The sequence below is a fragment of the Ambystoma mexicanum genome, chromosome 11 (genome assembly GCF_040938575.1).
Source record: "Ambystoma mexicanum isolate Mex_15411 chromosome 11, UKY_AmexF1_1, whole genome shotgun sequence".
NCBI classification, from domain to species: domain Eukaryota; kingdom Metazoa; phylum Chordata; class Amphibia; order Caudata; family Ambystomatidae; genus Ambystoma; species Ambystoma mexicanum.
The window spans coordinates 1,319,661,890-1,319,682,067 of record NC_090934.1 but is presented as its reverse complement, the minus strand read 5'-3'; the positions used below and the strand labels follow the sequence as shown (position 1 = coordinate 1,319,682,067).

At 43.7% G+C, this 20,178-nt stretch overlaps 1 protein-coding gene across 7 annotated transcripts in view; it reads left to right on the top strand.

The window, feature by feature from the left end:
* LOC138504370 (tropomodulin-2-like) overlaps positions 1-20,178 on the top strand; it is a 462,370-nt gene that overhangs the window by 420,530 nt on the left and 21,662 nt on the right. For all 7 annotated transcript variants that reach the window (XM_069624820.1, XM_069624821.1, XM_069624822.1 and 4 more), the window contains exons 8-9: positions 9,735-9,878; positions 16,759-16,903. In XM_069624820.1, the coding sequence (XP_069480921.1) occupies positions 9,735-9,878; positions 16,759-16,903 (289 nt within the window). The remainder of the gene's footprint in view (positions 1-9,734; positions 9,879-16,758; positions 16,904-20,178) is intronic.

The following is a 20,178-nucleotide window of genomic DNA, read 5'->3' as shown; positions in this document are numbered from 1 at the left end:
GAGCTAAGATCACACACCGATATGTCTACACCAATCTTATATGAGGTATGACCTCATCATCTATGGGATCTTTCTGTGCTAAGGTTATGCTTTCAAGTATTCTATTCCATCAAAAGTGGAAATTAGGTGCCAGTCATCAAATCAACTTGCATGCACTCAACAGAGATGGAAAAGGCAATTGGGTTTTGATCCACTTATTCACACCGTTTCATTGGGCTGACTCCCCAGGAAACAATTATTTTTTAATAAGTTCTAAGACACATTCATGAATTCTTAAATGCTTCTATCAAACTTCCAACTGATATCCCACCAGCATTGGAAAATAACCTATGCAATCAAGATATGTGCCTGCTTGCCTACGGTACATTGATAACAGCCAATAAACTGCCTTTTATTGCAAAGGTAGCTCAAGAAGTTAAATGATGGTGCCAGATATCTGTGTTTAGCCGGAAGGACTTGTTCAACACCTATCAGTACCAACTCAGCTCTACATCCCAAATTAATTTCCACCAGATGGTAAACACCTATAATGACAGCACTCAGAATCAAGAGAAATCTCGTATGAACCACTACATAAAAATATGATAATATTGTTAACTACTTTTTCTGCTTAATGACCACTCCAAATTTTAGAGCGACACACACAAATTATCCTATAGCCTCACGCGGATTACATCCAAAGAGAGGTTAACTTACACATTGGCCTTCTATGCCTATGTTACATTATTCTGCATTTTGCATGATGCATGTTAGTCATGGTCTATATGATCTATCGAATGGCCAAACTATTTTCAATATCACGCCTGGAGTTGTGGTTACACCTTGCTTGTCATATTACATGGCTTCCCCACCTTCCTTGTAGAACTTCACCCTACGTGTTGTTGAATATAAGGGCATCCTCACTAATTCATAGCTCCACGATTTGCTTTATGACAACTATGAGTAGAATAATTAGCAGCTGTGAATTGATGCGTAAGCAATTCCTACCCAGATGGAGTGTTGACTAAGCATACAAAGTTCCTCATTTCTTGAAAACATAACAGCAAAAGGCTGTTCTCTTTCTTTGAAGATATAGGTTGGATTCCCGGCAGGGCCAAACTCAGCCTTTCATCCTTCCAAGGTCGATAAATGAGCTCCACATATCGTGGCTAATAATAAGCATCGTTCAGATGCCGGAGGGTTCATAGCACTATATAGATGAGACATTATTATTATTATCATTATTATTATTATTATTATTATTATTATTATTATATACCAGTTTGATTCTGGCGCTTTTCAACAAAATCAAGCAGTAACTGGAAAAATCAACCTATTCTGAGCTCTACCTCTCATCAGAATGGAGAATTTTATGATCACTGCTACTGTGGTAGATAAATACTTCCCTAAGGCAACAATGCTACTCTGTGAAGTTCGTGAGTCTTTCTGAGCTGTAATAAACTCTAATAATCTTTGTAAATAAAAATAAGTCTGTCAGCTGGTGGGTTTCTGTGTCTCTCCTGTCCCCATGTAGTCTCTCCTCACTCCCAGGTCATTCTCTTCTGCCCCCTCTCTTTTGCCTAGGGTCCACCTGGGGTTGCCAGGTCGGGTTCTGGGAGTATCATTTGCACTTGGAAGGTACATTTCCAGTTCATTTCCTGGATGTTCTTCATTCCGTTCTTTTGGCCCCGGTCCAGATTTTTTGTTGTTGCTTGCAGATGAACTGTGGGAGTTCAAGACCTGCAACAGAAAATAGAAAACCATAGCCAGAATATGCTTTGGGTTGAGAGATAATGAGTGGTACCATGGCCAAAGCAAAGTCGTACCATTTCTAAAGTCTCTGTATGTCTTCAACCTCAGGAGGGTTGGGCACACAAGTTTGATTGAGAGGCTTACCATCAGCCAATTCACATATCTCTACAAATTGGAACAGACAAATCAATGCACTTACTTTAATCGCTATAGTTCAAATATATTCATTCGTGTACTAACAAGTTTACAAAGTCACGTAATATGTTATAAAATGGGGAAAAAAATTATTCTTTGTGGTTTCAATACAAATCTCAATTTCCATGATACCAAGTGCAAATGGAAGTAATCATTTCTTGTTAAGTGTGTGTGAGGCGCCTGATGTGACAGTGTGCTTGCACTATATCGCGATCCCTTTGGGTGTGCCAGAGAGACGCACTTCTTATCTATCCCCGGTGCGACCCACACATCTCCCCATTTGCCGCGCAGTAGACTGGGATTCTCCCAACTCGCCGGATTAACCTCAGGAGGGGTAGTCACTTTTTGTTTCTTGTTACCATTCTTAAAGCCCCAGTATGTCATCAACATGAGAGGGGGAAGTCACTGTGTGATTGTTGTTACTATTTCTAAAGCCCAGTGAGACCAGTGCAAAGTACCATGAATTTCTTTTGCTGTCCATAAGTTTATTTTTTGCCTTGGTGAATTGATATATTTTCTCTAGGAAGCATGGCGCCAGGTTTTGGCACAACCTCACTTAATTACCTTTCCACTGAACAACTTTCTTCTTTCTAGAAACGTGTCTGATTTTCCCTTTCACAATGAAAAGCCCAGGGTCTTATCAAGGCCACCCTCCCCAGAGTACATTGCCATACCAGAAAATGAGACTGGGCACCCATTGCTAAAGGAGACGCCTTGTCATGTGCACAAGCGAGTCTTGCTACTCCTGGAAGGGATGTGTGGTCGATGCCAGGAAAGGTTCTGCCTGGATACTAAAGTTACTTGAAAGCTACACCAATCACAAAGGTAATGTCCCCTAGTGACAGGCTCCTGCCCACCTGCTTTGAACATTCCTTGGGATACAGCGCCCCCTAACAGTTAAAGAGTGAGGAAGCACTTCAGGGATGGCAATTGCTTTCTTGGTCACCAGGGTCAGCATGCTTTTTCTGCATGGCATTGGTGTGGAACTGGCATGCATGCACGAAGCACTGATAAGCAGCATGAGTGGTTCCCCTGGCCTCTTTTGCTGTGAGTTAAAGAAAACTTGCCAGCGCATCCAAAGATCATTTAAGAGGAACAACAAGATACTGTGAGCAATAACCTGCAGGAGCTGCACCTGACATACGGAGAAAGAAGTACCATGTTGGCACTGACCGCACTGGCACTAGGACAAATACTGCCATTGCGGGCATTGACTAGAAGACATGTAGGTCACTAACAAGAGATGTCAAAATGATTTGAAAGCATTGCATTGCACTATACTCGAACCGAGCCAATGGCTACCCCCCACTCAAAAGCAGGGTTGGTTTGAGAAATCATTATTTTTCCTACTTCTCCACTGATGGTTGCCATCAAACCCAGCTGAGAGGGTTGAGCCTTCTTCTAACCGATCCATGACCATGGGCCACTTGAATTAACTTTTCCTTCAAACAAATCATTGAAACAAAATGACCGAGAGAGAGAGCGAGAGATAGAGAAGTGATTCAGAAAGGGGACTTATTTATTTATTTTTTGCTTATTAGGTGCTTATACAGCAAACGCCCACATGGCAAAGGGACGGAAACATGAGAATGAAACACATAACATACACAAGAATATTAAATACAGTGCAGGGAAAGAAGAAAAGACGAACCTACTATGCCTTGTGAGTATTAAGAACGTGCAAGTGGATCAGGGAAGAGGGCAGTGGGGGTAGGTGCTGGAGTGTCCGTTCTTGTAGGTGAGCCACAGATGAAGTGCAAGGCATGGTAAGTGCTACACGGCCTGAAGCCGCGCTGGGTGAAGTGCAAGCTTCCAGGATGCAGGGTGTGTCTAGGCAAGTGCTGAATGTAGACAGAAGCTGGGGTGATTAGGTGTGGGAGGTCAGGGGCCCCAGGATGCATAAGGGCCCAGGACACCAATCACAGCAACTTCATGAGTCTGAGTCTGCTGCCAAGAACACGTTCTGCCCACTGGAGCTTTTTCATCACCCCAAGGCTGTATTACCACAAGCACTCTCAAGTTCCTCGAGGGACATCAGACTGTTTCGACCACCCCTCAAATGAGTGCATTTGTCTGCAGAAAAAGCTTCAAAGTGTTTCAAGGCTTCTCGGCAGAATCAGCCTCCCGATGCACCAACATGTAACTTTTAAAGCTTTCATCCCAATCTTGTCTTGCTAAAGGACCTTAAAATCCATGTAGGATTTTCCAGAGCCTTTTTTATTAACACTTTTTAAAAAATAAGCCTTTAGAATAAACCTTTATTTAAGGCAATGTTCTAAATACTCATTAAATGTTTAGTCTAATTTCCGTCCCTTATTGTTCCTATTTTTCACCCAAACGTTTAGTGGGTTACAGTGAATACAGTTATACTTATTTTCTATTTATTTTTTATTTGTATTGCTTATAGTACAAACCTAACACGAGAACACTGGAGTGCTTTATAGAGGGCGGATGCTTACACTGGGCGTGGCATTTTACACAGTAGCACAGTTATCAAGGGAGGGTAGGATTTGCATTCATTTGGCAGGTATTGTTGAAAGAGCCACGTTTTTAGTGTTTTTCAGAATTGAGGATGGTGGGGGCTTTTCGAGGCTCTGCTAGGATTGGTTTCCAGATGGTCGAGGTGTGGCAGGAGAAGAAAGGCTTGCAAGTCACATGCTAGATTAGACTCTAACCTTCTGATAGTTTTGCTATTGGAGGTGCGAGAGACTCCAGAGCTGTGGAGATTAGCCACCAAGTCAGTTGGTGTTCTGTTCGAGACTGCTTTTACATGGTACAAGACGTTTTGAATATGACCTTGACTTGGAGGGGGAGCCAGTGTAGCTTGCGCATTGTAGGAGCGACACAGTATGGGTGCCTGTAATGAGGCAGGCTGCAGCATGGTGGACTGTCTTGAGGGGGCAAGGTGCCAGCTGAAAGCCCTGTATGGATGGATTTCCTTGCTCGAAGTGTGAGATCCGGAGGTCTTGGATCAGTGTACAGAAATCATGTGTTGGGGGCGAAGGGGTTGAATTCGTGGCATGATGCAGGTCTTTAACCAGGTTGTTTGTGCCGTTTTGGCTGTATGCTTTTGGAAAGAAAGGCTCCTGCAAACAATTAAGCCCAAACCTGAGGATTTGGCTGAGTTTGACAGCTGCTGGATTAATCCTTCCAGGTGCATGCCACCAAGCCATTGGTGAACAAGTTGTTTGGCGGGTGGACCGATGAGGGCAAATTCAGTCTTGGTGGGTTTAGGTTTGAGGTAGGCATTTGATATCCATGTTTGGATTTCTGCTAGGCGAGCACTGAACTAAAGGTACAGCTGAGCGACATTAGCATACTGATGGATGGCTACTTTTGGGTCATTTAGTTGAGTTCCTAAGGGTTCCATATATATATTGAAGATTATTGGGGAGACAATTGAATCTTGTGGAACCCCACATGTGATTGGCAGTCGGCCAGATCTGAATGTGCCAATTTTTATAAATACCTTTATCATGACATTCACTCTGTATGTATTCCCTATCTGGAGCTGGACCAATGGGCTCAATAATAACATTTTACTGGGTTTTCACAAACAATGATTTATAATGTGTTAAGGCATAGAACTGTTAAAATGCCTCTTGGCTTAGCCTTGCTAGATCTGGACTTTAAAGGATAGTGAGCACCCACTGGATTGAATCAAGAGATACGATTCGTATGATAGCCAAGAATGCTGGTTCTCGGTTAAAAAAAAAACCCATCAGCAAAGAATTGTGCAATTTGTGCAATCGGTGGTCCAAGAATACTAAATATTACTAGGAGCGTTGCCATATTTTGATGCTCCATTCGAGCCAAATACCAAGACGATTAAATAACTATCATTGAAAATACTTCAGGGACATGTCCACCAAAAAATCATTAATGACTGCATTTCTATGTGTGATGGCCAGCCTATTACTTGTTTAGATATCTCTGTGGTACCTTTTTTAATAAGATAAAACAAAAAACTAAACGCCTACCCCCTGACCTTTGAGGTACCCTCATAACCTACCTTTCATCTGTTTCCCTCGCATCCAACATGCCTGTGTCCCTCAGTTTCTCTGCCTCCACTCTAGCACTTCACCCATCATGGTCACATCAAAAGCAAAGCGAACTGCACTTTAAAATGTCCAATGTTGATTGTCCTCATTCGGTCTAAATCCACCAATGTATTGTCCCTGGTGACTCCATTTACTGCCCTCCACAACCTTGTCAGAATGTCACTCAAACTCACCGCATTGTAAGAAGCTCACTACTTACCGTCAAATCTAATTTCTTATCTATAGTACTTTCTTTTGTGATCAACTGAACATTGTTCCTACCTGTATATAGATAAATAAATAAACAATTCATAGAAGTGGCACTTGAGGTACATGGTTTTGTTTTTCGATATGATTGTACAGCATTTTTCATTGAAAATCTATGCTACATATTGGGACAAACTGGGCACTTGGGAGAACTGCAAGGGCACATTTGGCTATCAGAGATATGTCTCAATGTTTAGAAGTATCTTAATTGAGCAATATTACCCGAGTCCGAGTAAGGTGGCATTATTGGGCCAGGTAAAGCTCCCTCTGCAAGGGTAATATTGCAATTAGTATCCAGCACAATGTAGTCCCTTCTCCCTTTCCATGACAATAATTTGCGAGGCTGCAGGGACCTGCCGGGAACACTGTGGTTTCCTGCATCAGCAAGGGCCCATGGTGCAAGGTAAGTGGGGTGGGATGGGAAATGGGAAAATATGTGGAAAAGGGAGGTGGGGGAAGGGGACACGGCCATTTCTTACCCGTGCACCCGACAGGGGAAGATGGCAGCCTTCTGCTATGAGGAGGCTCAGATGGCGGGATTACCATGTGGTAATGCCCCTGTTTTGAGCATCCTCATTGACTAGGAGGCCAACACCCTCCCATAACTTTAAATATCATTATAAAGACTGGACCACTGGTAATGTAATCTTGGGGGGGGGGTTACCTTTAAAATGGCTATGTTACCACTAAAGATTGTAAGTTTACTCCTATTTATTTGCGATTTGGAGAACTTGTGGTTTACAACACGTTCTCCAAATGAAACAATGAAACCAACAACAGAGTTTGATTTGCGCTTTATTAAAAGACACGATTAAAGTCTACCATATGCGCAGGAGGGTGAGATAGAACCAAATTTAGTACTCTCAAAAATGGAGGGAAAATTACTTGTTTTGTAGGCATTTACGTTAATGTAAAAGGATATTTGTACCTCGCATTATCACCACCGGAGTGGTCCCCTGGCACTCTGGCGGCTCTGAAAAAGGGAGAAGGGGGTGAGTAAGTGGGAATAAGCTGGAAAAGTGGAAGAGAGCAGTGATGTGCTGATGGCAGCCTCAGCCCGGCGGGTCCGTTGGCTGGGCTTGGGGTGTTTTAGGGTCGGTAGTCGTCATGTGCTGTTGTGCAGGTCTATGTGTGGTTTTTTTGTTGTTGCAGTGTAGTGAAGTTTGTGCGGATTGCTGTGTTTTAGGTTTGTGGTTGTGTTTGGTTAGAGTTTGAGAGGTGTATGCAGAGGGATGAAATTGTTAGTGGATTGGTTGGTTGGCATTGCTGTCCTTGCAATTGTGTCTAGGTGCAATGCTTGCTATCATTCACTATTCCATCTGAGTGTGGCATTGCCAATCCCCAATATTCTGTCTAGATGTGAGGCAGGCCAGTGATCACGATTCCATCTAGGTGTGGCGCATGCCATCATTCAAATCCTGTGTAGATGCGACGGAGGCCAAAGTTAAGAATTCCATCCAAGTGTGGCATATGCTAACATTCGCATTTCTATCTAGACCCGACGCAGGCCAAGTTAAGAATTCCATCCAAGTGTAGCATATGCTAACATTCGCATTTCTATCTAGATCCGACGCAGGCTAAGTTAAGAATTCCATCTAAGTGTGGCATATGCTAACATTCACATTTATATCTAAATCCGACGCAGGCTAAGTTAAGAATTCCATCTAAGTGTGGCATATGCTAACATTCACATTTCTATCTAGATCCGACGCATGCTAAGTTAAGAATTCCATCTAAGTGTGGCATATGCTAACATTCACATTTCTATCTAGATCCGATGCAGGCTAAGTTAAGAATGCCATCTAAGTGTGGCATGTGCTAACATTCACATTTCTATCTAGATCCGACGCAGGCTAAGTTGAGAATTCCATATAAGTGTGGCATATGCTAACATTCACATTTCTATCCAGATCCGACGCAGGTTAAGTTAAGAATTCCATCTTAGTCTGGCATATGCTAACATTGTTATACCTGTCTGGATGCGACGCAAGCTGATCTTGACCGTCCTCTATAGGTGTGACCCTAGTTAACATTGGTTAGTACGTTAGTGTGTAGTGAAATGCAACATTTACAGTTCAGGCAAGAATGGATTTAGGCTAGTGGTCACAAATCTCTCTAGGTGTACATGGTGTAAATCTATGGGAGTTTACGTTATGGAAGGTGAGGTAGAATGGCAAGGAGTAGAGTAATTGCTCTACACCCCACCCTTGCCACACTTACAGTTTTGTTGGTGTCTGTTGGCTGCTGGCTTCATTGGCTTTCCCTGCGTGCACCTGCAAACACATCTTGAAGCTACCTCTGTAGGAGCCACCCTTTGCCTTAGGCCCTTAACCACAGGGGCTGCCAGGCAGAGGGCTGCCTAGGTTGGGTCAGTGAAGACCAGACAGTCAGCCAATCACGGGTGGAGGGAGGCCCGGGAGGCGGGCAGAGGGAGGGGAAGGGGGAAGCAGAGGAGATGGGGAAGCGGAGCAACACGAGGGGTCTGGGGCGCATGGGGGCATCACTATAGGCCACAAGGTGGCAAAATTGAGTAGGGGATCCCTGCAGCTCACCTGGGATCACCGTGCTGGTAATGGCATTATCCCACGGTGTAGTTGCAAACCCAAACCGAGTATAGGCCCAACTGGCCAATCATGGGGAAGGGAGGTCCGGCAGAGGGAGGGGAAGGGGGAAGCAGAGGAGACGGGGAAGCGGAGCAACACGAGGGGGTCCGGGGCGCATGGGGGCATCAATACAGGCTACAAAGTGGCAAAATGGAGTAGGGGGTCCCTGCAGCTCACCTGGGATCGCCGTGCTGGTAATGGCATTATCCCACGGTGTAGTTGCAAACCCAAACCGAGTATAGGCCCAACTGGCCAATCATGGTGGAGGGAGGTCCGGCAGAGGGAGGGTAAGGGGGAAGCAGAGGAGACGGGGAAGCGGAGCAACACGAGGGGGTCCGGGGCGCATGGGGGCATCACTACAGGCTACAAGGTGGCAAAATGGAGTAGGGGGTCCCTGCAGCTCACCTGGGATTGCTGTGCTGGTAATGGCGTTATCCCACGGTGTAGTTGCAAACCCAAACCGAGAGTAGGCCCGACTGGCCAATCATGGTGGAGGGAGGTCCGGGAAGCAGGCAGAGGAAGGGGAAGGGGGAAGCAGAGGAAACGGGGAAGCGGAGCAACACAAGGGGGTCTGGGGCGCATGGGGGCATCACTATAGGCTACAAGGTGGCAAAATGGAGTAGGGGGTCCCTGCAGCTCACCTGGGATCGCTGTGCTGGTAATGGCCTCTAAATTTATATAAAATGTAATGTAGAATTGCATGGCACTCAGATATATATTTATTTTGGGTTAATGTCAAATGTATTGCAATTTAAAGAGGAATTGTCCTCGAAATAAATATTGTATAATTGTAAAATGGGTTGAGGTAGGTTCAATGATAAGAGTGAATTGACTTTTGATTCAGTTGAACAGTACTATGGATAATGCATTACATGCATGTATTTTTCTTAATGTCTAGGCTTTTGCAGAAATGTTGAAAGTCAACAAATGTCTGAAGAGTTTTAATGTAGAAACCAATTTCATCACGGGAGCTGGTATCCTGGCGCTAGTGGAAGCACTGAAAAAAAATCAGACTTTGACAGAGATAAAGATTGCCAACCAGGTAAGCGGCTATGCTATCTTGCTGCGATTTATACTGAACATTGCTGACTTTTGCGTGGTTTCTAGGCACTCTTGCAGATCTGAAAGGGAGTGGTGTGGCTTGGACTAGTGCGGAGAGAGGGAAAAAGGCAAGATTTCTGCTGCCTTGATGCGCGCACTTACGTAGTACTCGGGTATTGTGTGGTGTGGGTCTGTTTCTAGTTGGTGAGTGTCAAGGGCATAGTGCAGATGTGGACAAGCTGTAAACACCCCCCCCCGCCAACTCCCCTGATCCCCCACCAGTGACTATGATGGCTAGAGCTGAGGGGAGATGCAGGCCAAAACATTGTAGGTGTAGAGATCTGATCTTTGATGCAAGTGGCATAGTTGGTCTGCATTTAGTGTGTTTGAGTGTGAAGAAGCGAGTATTAGTGTTGGGGAGAATAATGTATTCCATAGGCAAACAATCTGTGATTCTAAGGAGCAAAATACAGAGGGCAACAATTAAACTAGGTCAAACAACTCAACTAGAGCACACATCTAAGCACTAATACACAACAGTGAAGTATAAAACATGTCCCCCTTTTCACATATTAGGACAATGTACATAGCACCAGCACTGGTGATTGGGCCGGCTCTCACCGGATCCGAGATCTGGCACCAGATGTGTAGCCAGATCTCAGGATCCGGTCAGAGTCAGCGCTGGGGAAACACATGTTTAAAAAGGAAGCGCCCGCGAGCAAACTGTAACTTCCCCTGGTGACCCTGTGCAAGGGGTCACCAGAGGAAGTTACAGTTCTCAGCCATGATCCGGTTTATTTGTTTATTTACGCAATGTTTGTCAGATACATAGACCCGGATTATTTATTTATTTATGTATGCAATACAAACATTGCCTAAATAAATAAATATACAGGTATCTGACAAACATTGCATGAATAAATACTATTAACATTGAAACTATCACACACGATGCATCCACCCAACTGCTTTCAGAGGGGAGCTGCAGGAGCTGTGCTGGGTGTGGTTTAAGCAAAAGAAAACGTTGCTTATGGCAAACAGAAGTCACTCTGTTTGAATAGTACCCACAGACAATGTTCCCTCTGATCTGTGCGCAAGTGCGCTTGCCCAGCTTCCTTCAGGGTGCCGCTCAGAAGATTTTTAGCAGCGCACACAGACAAATTGTCACCTATTCAAAAAGATTTAATAAGCGACAAGCCACAGCAATTACCTGAAATGTTCTTTCTCTTAAAATAAACTAGTCTTGATATTCTGCTCATTTGCATTACACTACTATGCAAGGGTGACTGTAAAAAGACCTAAAATCCCTAACGGCAAAATGCACATGAGAGGTTAAAAACTAATATGAAAAACTAGCTCCATGAACAGAAGAAACTAACCAAGTTATGCCTGCACACATTAACTAAATAATGTTCCCTCCTCACCCATGACTCCTAAACCTAAGTCTATCACACTTTTACCTTATGACTAACTTCTTCCAGAGAACACATTAAGATACTTCCGGACAACCTTGACTCTTCCTCCCTTGGCTCTGCGAAAGGTTAGCAGACATGTACCTGCACCCACTTGTTTTATATTTGTTGTAACATGAATAACGTTCACATGCCAGAATTTCTGTTACTCATTGTGCCTTACCGAAAGCTTTACCGACACTATATAATTTAACTAAAACCTCAAATATCGGATACTGACTGTAAGTAAGCAGGCTACTTGGATGTGTAACCTTATCCCATACTTACTCTTCTTTGTACATATGTCACGCAGGTGCTTTGAAGCGACCCCTTGTAAGTGAACACATAAAACTCAAATACAAATTTTCCCTCTCAAGAGTTTGAGAAGACAAATGTGATGCTTAGCGTCTCCTACTTTAGAATTACTAACATTACCCTATAAGTGGAGGGCAACATTGCAATATCATTTGCTTAGCCTACAAGGGATAATGTGTATGGACTATGTCTGGGATTACTCGTCCATAGTATCAAGGCACCGTATATTCAGACAGGAAAATGCTTTTCGCACAATCTGGATCGTTTCCAAGTGTTAAGAGTTCCTTTGGGAATAGACCTTCACACATTCATGGTAACTCGCTTCCATACAAAAACTGTTTCACTGAGCACTTGTGTAATCCTACACAATGATATAAGGATGGGGTATGTTGCGAACAATCTTATATGCACTGCAAAATAATTTTGTACATGCAGAGTCATGACATTCTTAAAATGCACTTCATATGTTGAGGCATTAAATATTAGTATTGTGGGTATGCAAATATTCCAATGAGTGTTTACTGTTACAACCCCTCACTTTTTACAGTGCTCTATCAACTAGTATTGGAGTCTAGCACAAGGGCCGGGTATAAAGGTGGAAGAACACAGGTCATCACTCCTTGCGAGTGGTGAACAAAGCAGCACATTTAAAAAAACAAGTCAGATGTTTCGGCAGTACACTGAATGAAATGTGTTGCTTGTTTGCCAAAGGATAGGACATTCTAGTACCTATCTAGACAAAAGCACCATCTTTTTCTTTTGATGCTCAGCTGCTGAGGGCTTTTCAATGTAACCACGTCTTATGTGTGTATAGTCTCTTTAACTGATCACAAAGAATTACAGGAGAGGCACTCAATCAGTTGCATCTCTGATGAATTGATGCTATTAACTCAAAAGGCAAATATGTGGAATTTTCATCAACATGGCTCCATAATAAACCTCAGTAAGGCTCTTGCTTAATTTTCTCTAGGCTGTGGTGCGGAAGGGTGGGCAAAACTATACACTTTATTATGAGCCCTGTCATTTCACTTCCTATGTCAGGGGTATAAACAAGGCTCTAATCGGATGTTGCTCCCTAATTGGAGTCAAATTATTTTTATGGGAGTAAAAAAGTAATTAGCTTTGCCAATAGGGATACTGTCTGCTTATTAAAAGAGGATCTTTCCCATTAAAATTCCTCTTGAGATTGGGCATTACTATTATTAGAGTTCCTTCCTATTCCACTACTCTACTGGTCACTAATTCAAAAAAATATCAGTGGAACTTTGTGGGTTGAAGCAATACGTTAATTGTTTCTCATTTTTGTTAGGCACATTTTCCTTTTTTAGGGGGTAAAAATGGATGGTGCATATGTCTCATAGCTTTAAGGCTGCTGTTAGCACTACTCACAGGAGAGTGTAATGTGGATAGTAAGCAGAGGGACAGGAATCTTTGATCATCCTATTCTGAGGTGCAGTTATGATGCAATTATCATCCTTACTCAAATTATTTGAAGCACGTTCTCCTGGCCCTTGTACTGCTTCATTAAAGTGGCCCTTGAAGTCCTTTCAGCATGTTTTTTGACACATTGCTTTTAATTGCCTTTAATCCATCTGCAAATGTATTCTGTATGAATGTTTTGACAGCCACATTAGTTATGAAAAGAGATATGTGTTTTTTGTAATACACACAAGTTATTTTCCAGTGGCATGAAACATACAGGGCCTCATTATGGGTTCGGCAGTAAATGCACCAGAATACTGCCCAAATGATTTACCGTTATCACCACTTGGTCTGGTGGAATTTCCACCGGATTAAAGGGGTGGTGGCAGTGCAATTCCGCATTCATATTGAGCCCATTGCACTCAATGGGGCTTTTTTGGCAGAATTACTGCTGCAGAATTCCTGCTGCAGTAATGCTGCTGATTCTGCCAATTTTTGGGCAGTGGGTTGGAGGATTTACTTCCAGGATTTTCCTGGAGGCAAATCCTCCACTACAGGCCGAAAATTTTAATTTGTTACTGCCAACTTTACCACTTACCACCAAACTCGTAATAAGACTGAAATGTTTTTGCTGCGCAGAAGTACGTTTGCAAAGAACAGTGGCAGATGTTGAAGTCTCGGGCTGGCTAATGAGTTTTCTCTATAATCAAATATGGCATATTTTATTTTAGCCAGTGTGTTTGGAAAAAGTGTTGTAAGATTTTTAAAGAATTAGAGAAGCTGGGAAGAGAAAATGCCTTTCCAAGCTCTCATTTGCTACGGTAGCTCACAAAGTGACTTAACTTGTTAGTCAGTTGCGTCCATGGAAAATAATGAGCGCAAATCAGCCAACCAGTTCCGCACATAGAGAAAAATATTTAGAGGGAACATTGCCCACAGAGGAGTTTGTTTTTAATAAAATGGGATGCAAATTGTGCATTTTAAAGAATATTTACTCAGCAACATTGGTCAAAACATGTATTTAACACAGCAACCGGGGTCCTGAATATGAAAAAGAAAACAAACACCACTGAATGGCCTTCTCACTGGTTTCAAGGAAAAACTTGACAGCTCTGGTTTTCTGCGTGATTCTGTGCCACTCTTCCCAATGAGAGGGTGAGGATTATACTGAGACGTCAACATACATGCCGGTGCTCAGTGGCCTAATGCGTCCACTACAGGGGCCTGTGTTTGACCTCATGGTCACAGCTTCGAATCCTGTCAGGTCTGCTCAGCCCTTCATCCGTCCGAGGTCGATAAAATAAGCGCCATTAAGTTGGCTTACAATAAACCTCTGTTATCTGTCAATAACAACAAGATGCCTCTCTGGGGGTGAACGTGTGCTCTACAAATGCACCTGTTAGGTTATACATCCAGCAAGAGCCAATCCGCAGAGATTGTTAGGTGACATAGCCAATCGCAGTGTCATGCTGAAATCCTTTTTTTTCATTCCATGACAATGTTTTGTATGTCTTTTGCACTGGTTTTGTTTTTCACATCATTGTTTGAAGAGGCCGTGACAAGTACTGGTTTTGCCCGTCTTCCACGTTTGATAGTATCTGGGCTGATGCTAACGACAGCGAATACTCACAACCTGCTTTCTTGATGCTAAGGTCTGATAGGACCAACCAAGGAAGTGTTGGCAGAAATAAATGTGAGTCGAGGGAGTCTACTGGGTTGAAAAAATCCAATGCATTGTATTTCTTGAAGGCACATGAATCTGATATGGACCCAAATAGCGAATGCATGTGTACAGATCAGAAATGATATAGCAATTGAAAACCAATGGGTGCATGCCACCATTATTTGCAGCACATATGTGTGCACAAGCAATGATATGTTAATTGAAAGGCATGTCCACGCCCTCATTCATATACTAAATGCAAGCACGTGTACGCATCTGCCTTGCTATACTGCTAGCACACCAGCCTTGGTATGCTGATTGCAAGCATGCATGTGGGTATACTAGACTTAATGCATTGAATGAAAGCATGTGTGCACACCGATCTTGGCATACTGATTTCAAGCACACGCGGATGTGCTCTAGACGTAGCACCTGTCCACGCCATCCTTCATATACTAAATGCAAGCACGTGTACGCATCAGCCTTGCTATACTGCTAGCACACCAGCCTTGGTATGCTGATTGCAAGCATGCATGTGGGTATACTAGACTTAATGCATTGAATGAAAGCATGTGTGCACACCGATCTTGGCATACTGATTTCAAGCACACGCGGATGTGCTCTAGACGTAGCACCTGTCCACACCATCCTTCATATACTAAATGCAAGCACGTGTATGCATCAGCCTTGCTATACTGCTAGCACACCAGCCTTGGTATGCTGATTGCAAGCGCACGCGTGTGTATAGACGAATTCATGCATTGAATGAAAGCACGGGTGGTCACCAGTCTTTGCATACTGTTTGCTTCAAGTGTGTACGCTAGCCGCCTTGCTACCCTGATTGCAAGAACTGTGTGTACACCAATCCTAATATACCAATTGCTAGCCAAGGTGCACACACTCGCCTAAATAGCACGTGTACCCATCAAACTGTATATGGTGCTTGCAAGCAGATGTGTGAACAACAGCATTGATATGCTGCCTGCAAGCATATGTTTGCACACCAGTTTTGGTATACTGTTTGCATCAAGTGTTGTCGCTAGTCTTGATATGTTGATTGCAAGCACCTTTGTGTACCCGTCCTAATAAACGAACCGCTAGCCAAGGTGTGCACACCTGCATAGGTAAACCGATTGCAAGCAGGTGCACGTATCAGCCTTTTATTTTACTGCTTCCACTCGGTGTGTGCACATCAGCCTTGGTATACTGATTGCAAGCATGCAGGTGTGTATACTACACTTCATACATTGAATGAAAGCATGCATTGTCACCAGTCTTTGTATACTGTTTGCAATCAAGTGTGTACGCTAATGTTGATATGCTGATTACAAGCACATGTGTGCACAACTCCTAATAAACCAATTGCTAGTGAAGTAGTGCACGCCTGCTTTGGTACACCGATTGCAAGTATGTGTGCGCCTCAGTCTTACTATACTGCTTGCAAGCAGATGTGCGCACACCTGCTGTGGTATACTTGATTGCAATCAGGCTTGTGTGTATTCTACTCTATACACATTGAATGAAATCATGTGTACACACTAGTTCTGGTATATTGTTTGGAGTCGAGTCTGTACACTAGCATTGCTATGATGATTGCAAGCACGTGTGTGCACAAGTTCTGATAAACTAGTTGCTAGTCAAAGTCCACACATCAGCCTAGGTACACTGATGGCATGCACTGCGGACGCATCAGATTTTATCCAATGATCGCAGGATTTTATTTGTCCCTGAGAAATAATGTTTGAGCACCCAGACAGAAAGATATGTGTCCTTCACTAGGTTGCATAATAACATGATAACTATGAAAAGATGAATGCTTACCATTGCTCCTTCAGGGATATCAATAACTCAGCCTGAGCCTGAACCCCACCATCATGTGATCTTCAGCGAAATAGAAGGAATGATCCAGGGTTATTTCACGGATGTCTTAGGGTTATTTTGAATTGGCGCACCAAAGACAGCATATTTCACAATGGACATGTCTGGTTTATACTGTATCTGATTGATGGTATTTGTGTTGTACTAAACAGAGGCAGCAGCTGGGAACTGCTGTGGAGATGGAAATTGCCCAAATGCTGGAAGAAAACTCAGTGATTCTGAAATTTGGATATCAGTTCTCACAGCAAGGTCCAAGAACCAGAGCCGCGGCATCAATCACGAAGAACAATGACCTAGGTGAGATTGCGCACGCGCTCCCATAGTCGTGTCTTTCCTGACTGCGCTGCAGACTGTGCACCTTGTTATAGACTTCTTTTTTTATATTTTCATAGAGTAAAACATACTGTGACCAGTCAGTATAAACAACCACGTGTTTCTTCATGGATCCCAGAACCCCACCCCCCCTGTGATACATACGTGACAACCATTCCCTTTGTGCTCCCTCCCTCCCACGCCATCCAGTCCATTTCTGCCCCGGCCTGTCCCGTTTCTCGGTGTCCCCTCTCACCACATCAGGAGAGCCCTGGATCCTTCTTAGCATCCACACATAATCATGATTGTCCATCTCATGGGGGCTTCAAGTCCGGGGGGGGGGGAGCCAGTTCATTCAACAATTGTCCCCAGACCACTTCTGCACCGCACTCCCACTGAGGGTCTCTCTGTTTTTGTAAATATTCCACTTCTGCCAAACCCCACCTTTGCGCATCCTGGAGCCATTGCCTCATCGACAGACCACTGGCAACTTTCCTTGAAAGTACGATCCTCCGCTTGGCCAGAACCAACATGGATCTCACTATGCTATTCTGTGTTTAGTGTCTTTTCTTCCCCGATAGGAGTCCCCATAGGCAAACGGCAGGTATGCGTTCATAATTACAGACCAGTAGCATATTAAGGCGCCCAACCACCTCATCCCAATAGCCAATTATCACTGGGCAGTCCCATATCAATATGGCAAAAGCCTGCATAGCCAGCCCTACAGCGTGGACATTTCTGTGACATGGAGGGATTTATCCTATGTAATCTTGCTCTGCGTTAAATATACCCCGTGCAAATAATTAAATTGAATCAGTTGAAACATTATGTTTCGGGACACATTTTTAACCTGTTCCCACATCTTCGAAAAAAACTGCTTCTCTTTCCCATTTATCCTAACCACCAACTCTGTGTCTTTTCTGGCGGCTTGTATGGCAGCATATATCTTGGAAATCCTTCGCCTAATGTTAGCAACGTTTGTACCAATAGGCTTACTTCCGGTTTTTTCTGGAGTACATCCCCAGATTTCCACTAACCTCGTACTACTTTGGAGTACGTAAGAAAGTGGCCACTCAACACATTATACGTCCATCTCCATTCATGAAATGTCATTAACTTCCCCCCACAAAGAGATATCCTGATACAGTGCAATGGTTCCCCTTCAAAGCTGCCAACCCTACACTCCCTAATGCCATTCTGATCGTGGTGTTTTTCACCAAGAACTTCTTCCAACCATCCCGTACCACTCTAAAGACATTCGTATCTCCTTTACCATCCACGGGATTACACAGTAGTTCTATAGCCCGTCTACAGTCTCGAATCCCTCCCAACAAACTTTTGGTTTCACACTCCAGAGATGTATCCCATTGGGTTACCGATTGCAATTGTGCTGCCGAAAAGTAAAGCTAAAAATATGGCAAATTCAAGGCCCCCTCCGTACCTCTGTGCCCTAGCATTCCCATGGCTACCATGCATCTCCCTGTGTTCCACAAGAATTCACCCTGTGACTTATCTAGCATCTGGAAAAATTCCTTCTTTATAGCATAGTGGATATAAGTAAACAAGTACAACAACCTAGGGAGAACCACCAGTTTGCACAGTGCTACAATCCCCGTTAACAAGAGAGGCAACGTCCTTCAAAATTGCACTGCATCTCTTATTCCAGATAGTGCGCAACCCGCCTTATAAACAAATGTCTCCTCTATTTCATGGGATATCTGTATTCCTAAATATTTAAAAGACTCATGCTCCCACTGAATTTCCCTACTGGGAGCGCTTCACCACCCTCCTTTTCTCGTAGTCCTGGTAAGGGGAACAGGACAGATTTCTCCTTATTGATTTGGAACCCCGACAGTTTCCCAAAGTTGTCTAGACCGTACAGAACGATCGATACATTTGTCAGGGGGCCACTTCCATATAATAAAATATCGTACGCATATAGCGAGATATTTTGTGTTATTCCTCCCGTCAATATATCTGTCACTGGAATATACATCCGGAAGTAGCAAGCTAGGGGCTCAAGCGCCTTCGAGAATAGAATAGGTGAAACCAAGCAGCCCTGGTGCGTTATCCGTTCCAGCAGATTTTGCGGGGTTACCCGCACACCCGTTTTCACTCTGGCCATTGGGCTACTGTACAAATGTCAGAACCAGCCCATTATTCCATTTCCAAACCCATAAGCCTCATGAACCGTGAACAGCTGTGGCCATTCAAGTGAATCTTGCGTCTAATGCAGCCAATGCCATTTTGCCCTGAGATCCTTTCACTTGATCCATCGCATGATGCAATCAGCATAGATTCATGCGGGTATTACGCTGGTCTATAAACCCGCATTTATCGCGGTGCACCGAGCTCAGCGATATCTTAGCCAATCTGGTCACCAATACCATCCCCAGAATGTTTGCATCTACATTTAGCAGGGAGATAGGGCTGTATGAGGCACATTGACTCGAGTCCTTACCCTTTTTGTGAATAACTGTAATTATCGCCTCTATCATTGTTTCTGGTAATAGTCCCCTATGGAATGCCTTATCGTACACTCTGTGCAGCTGCGGGACCAGGATATCCGCTAAAGCATGGTGAAATTTGACCGGGAACCCATCAATCCCCGGAGCTCTGTTAGCTTGCATAGATTGTATGGCATGTAAAATGTCCCCTGCCTCTATTGGTTTCTCCAACCCATCTCTAGAATCCCCCTCCAGCTTTGGTAGTTTCACTAGTTTCATCAAATCTGTGGCTTCGAAATCCGAGTAAGTTCTCCCAATTGATTAAAGCTGCTTATAGTATTCTTGACACACCTCATGTATCCCTTGTTGCAATAGAACCAGGTGACCTTGTGGCTCCTGTATCTGAGTTATCGTGACCCTCAGATGTTCCTATTTTATTAGCCATGCCATCAACTGGCCCACCTTGTCCCCTTCCCCGCGAATTTGCATAGTATAACGACTATGCTTTCTGATGAGATTTTATCGCCCTCGCTATGTCCGTCCCACCTGTATTCCCTTTACTAAATCCCCTTCCAAACATTGAATTTCCTTCTCAAACCTCTTCAACAATTAGTTCAGGGTTTTCCTGACCACCAACATCTGCGACATACATATCCCCCTCAAGGTCACCTTAAAAGCTTCCCATTGTATTCCTACATTTTCCACTGTCCCTTCAATTAAAAAAACGAGGTTATAGCCTCCCTTAATGTCAGCAAAAAGGCTGCTCCCTCCAACGTACCCCACCCACCCCATTCTCTACAACACTAGCAGACT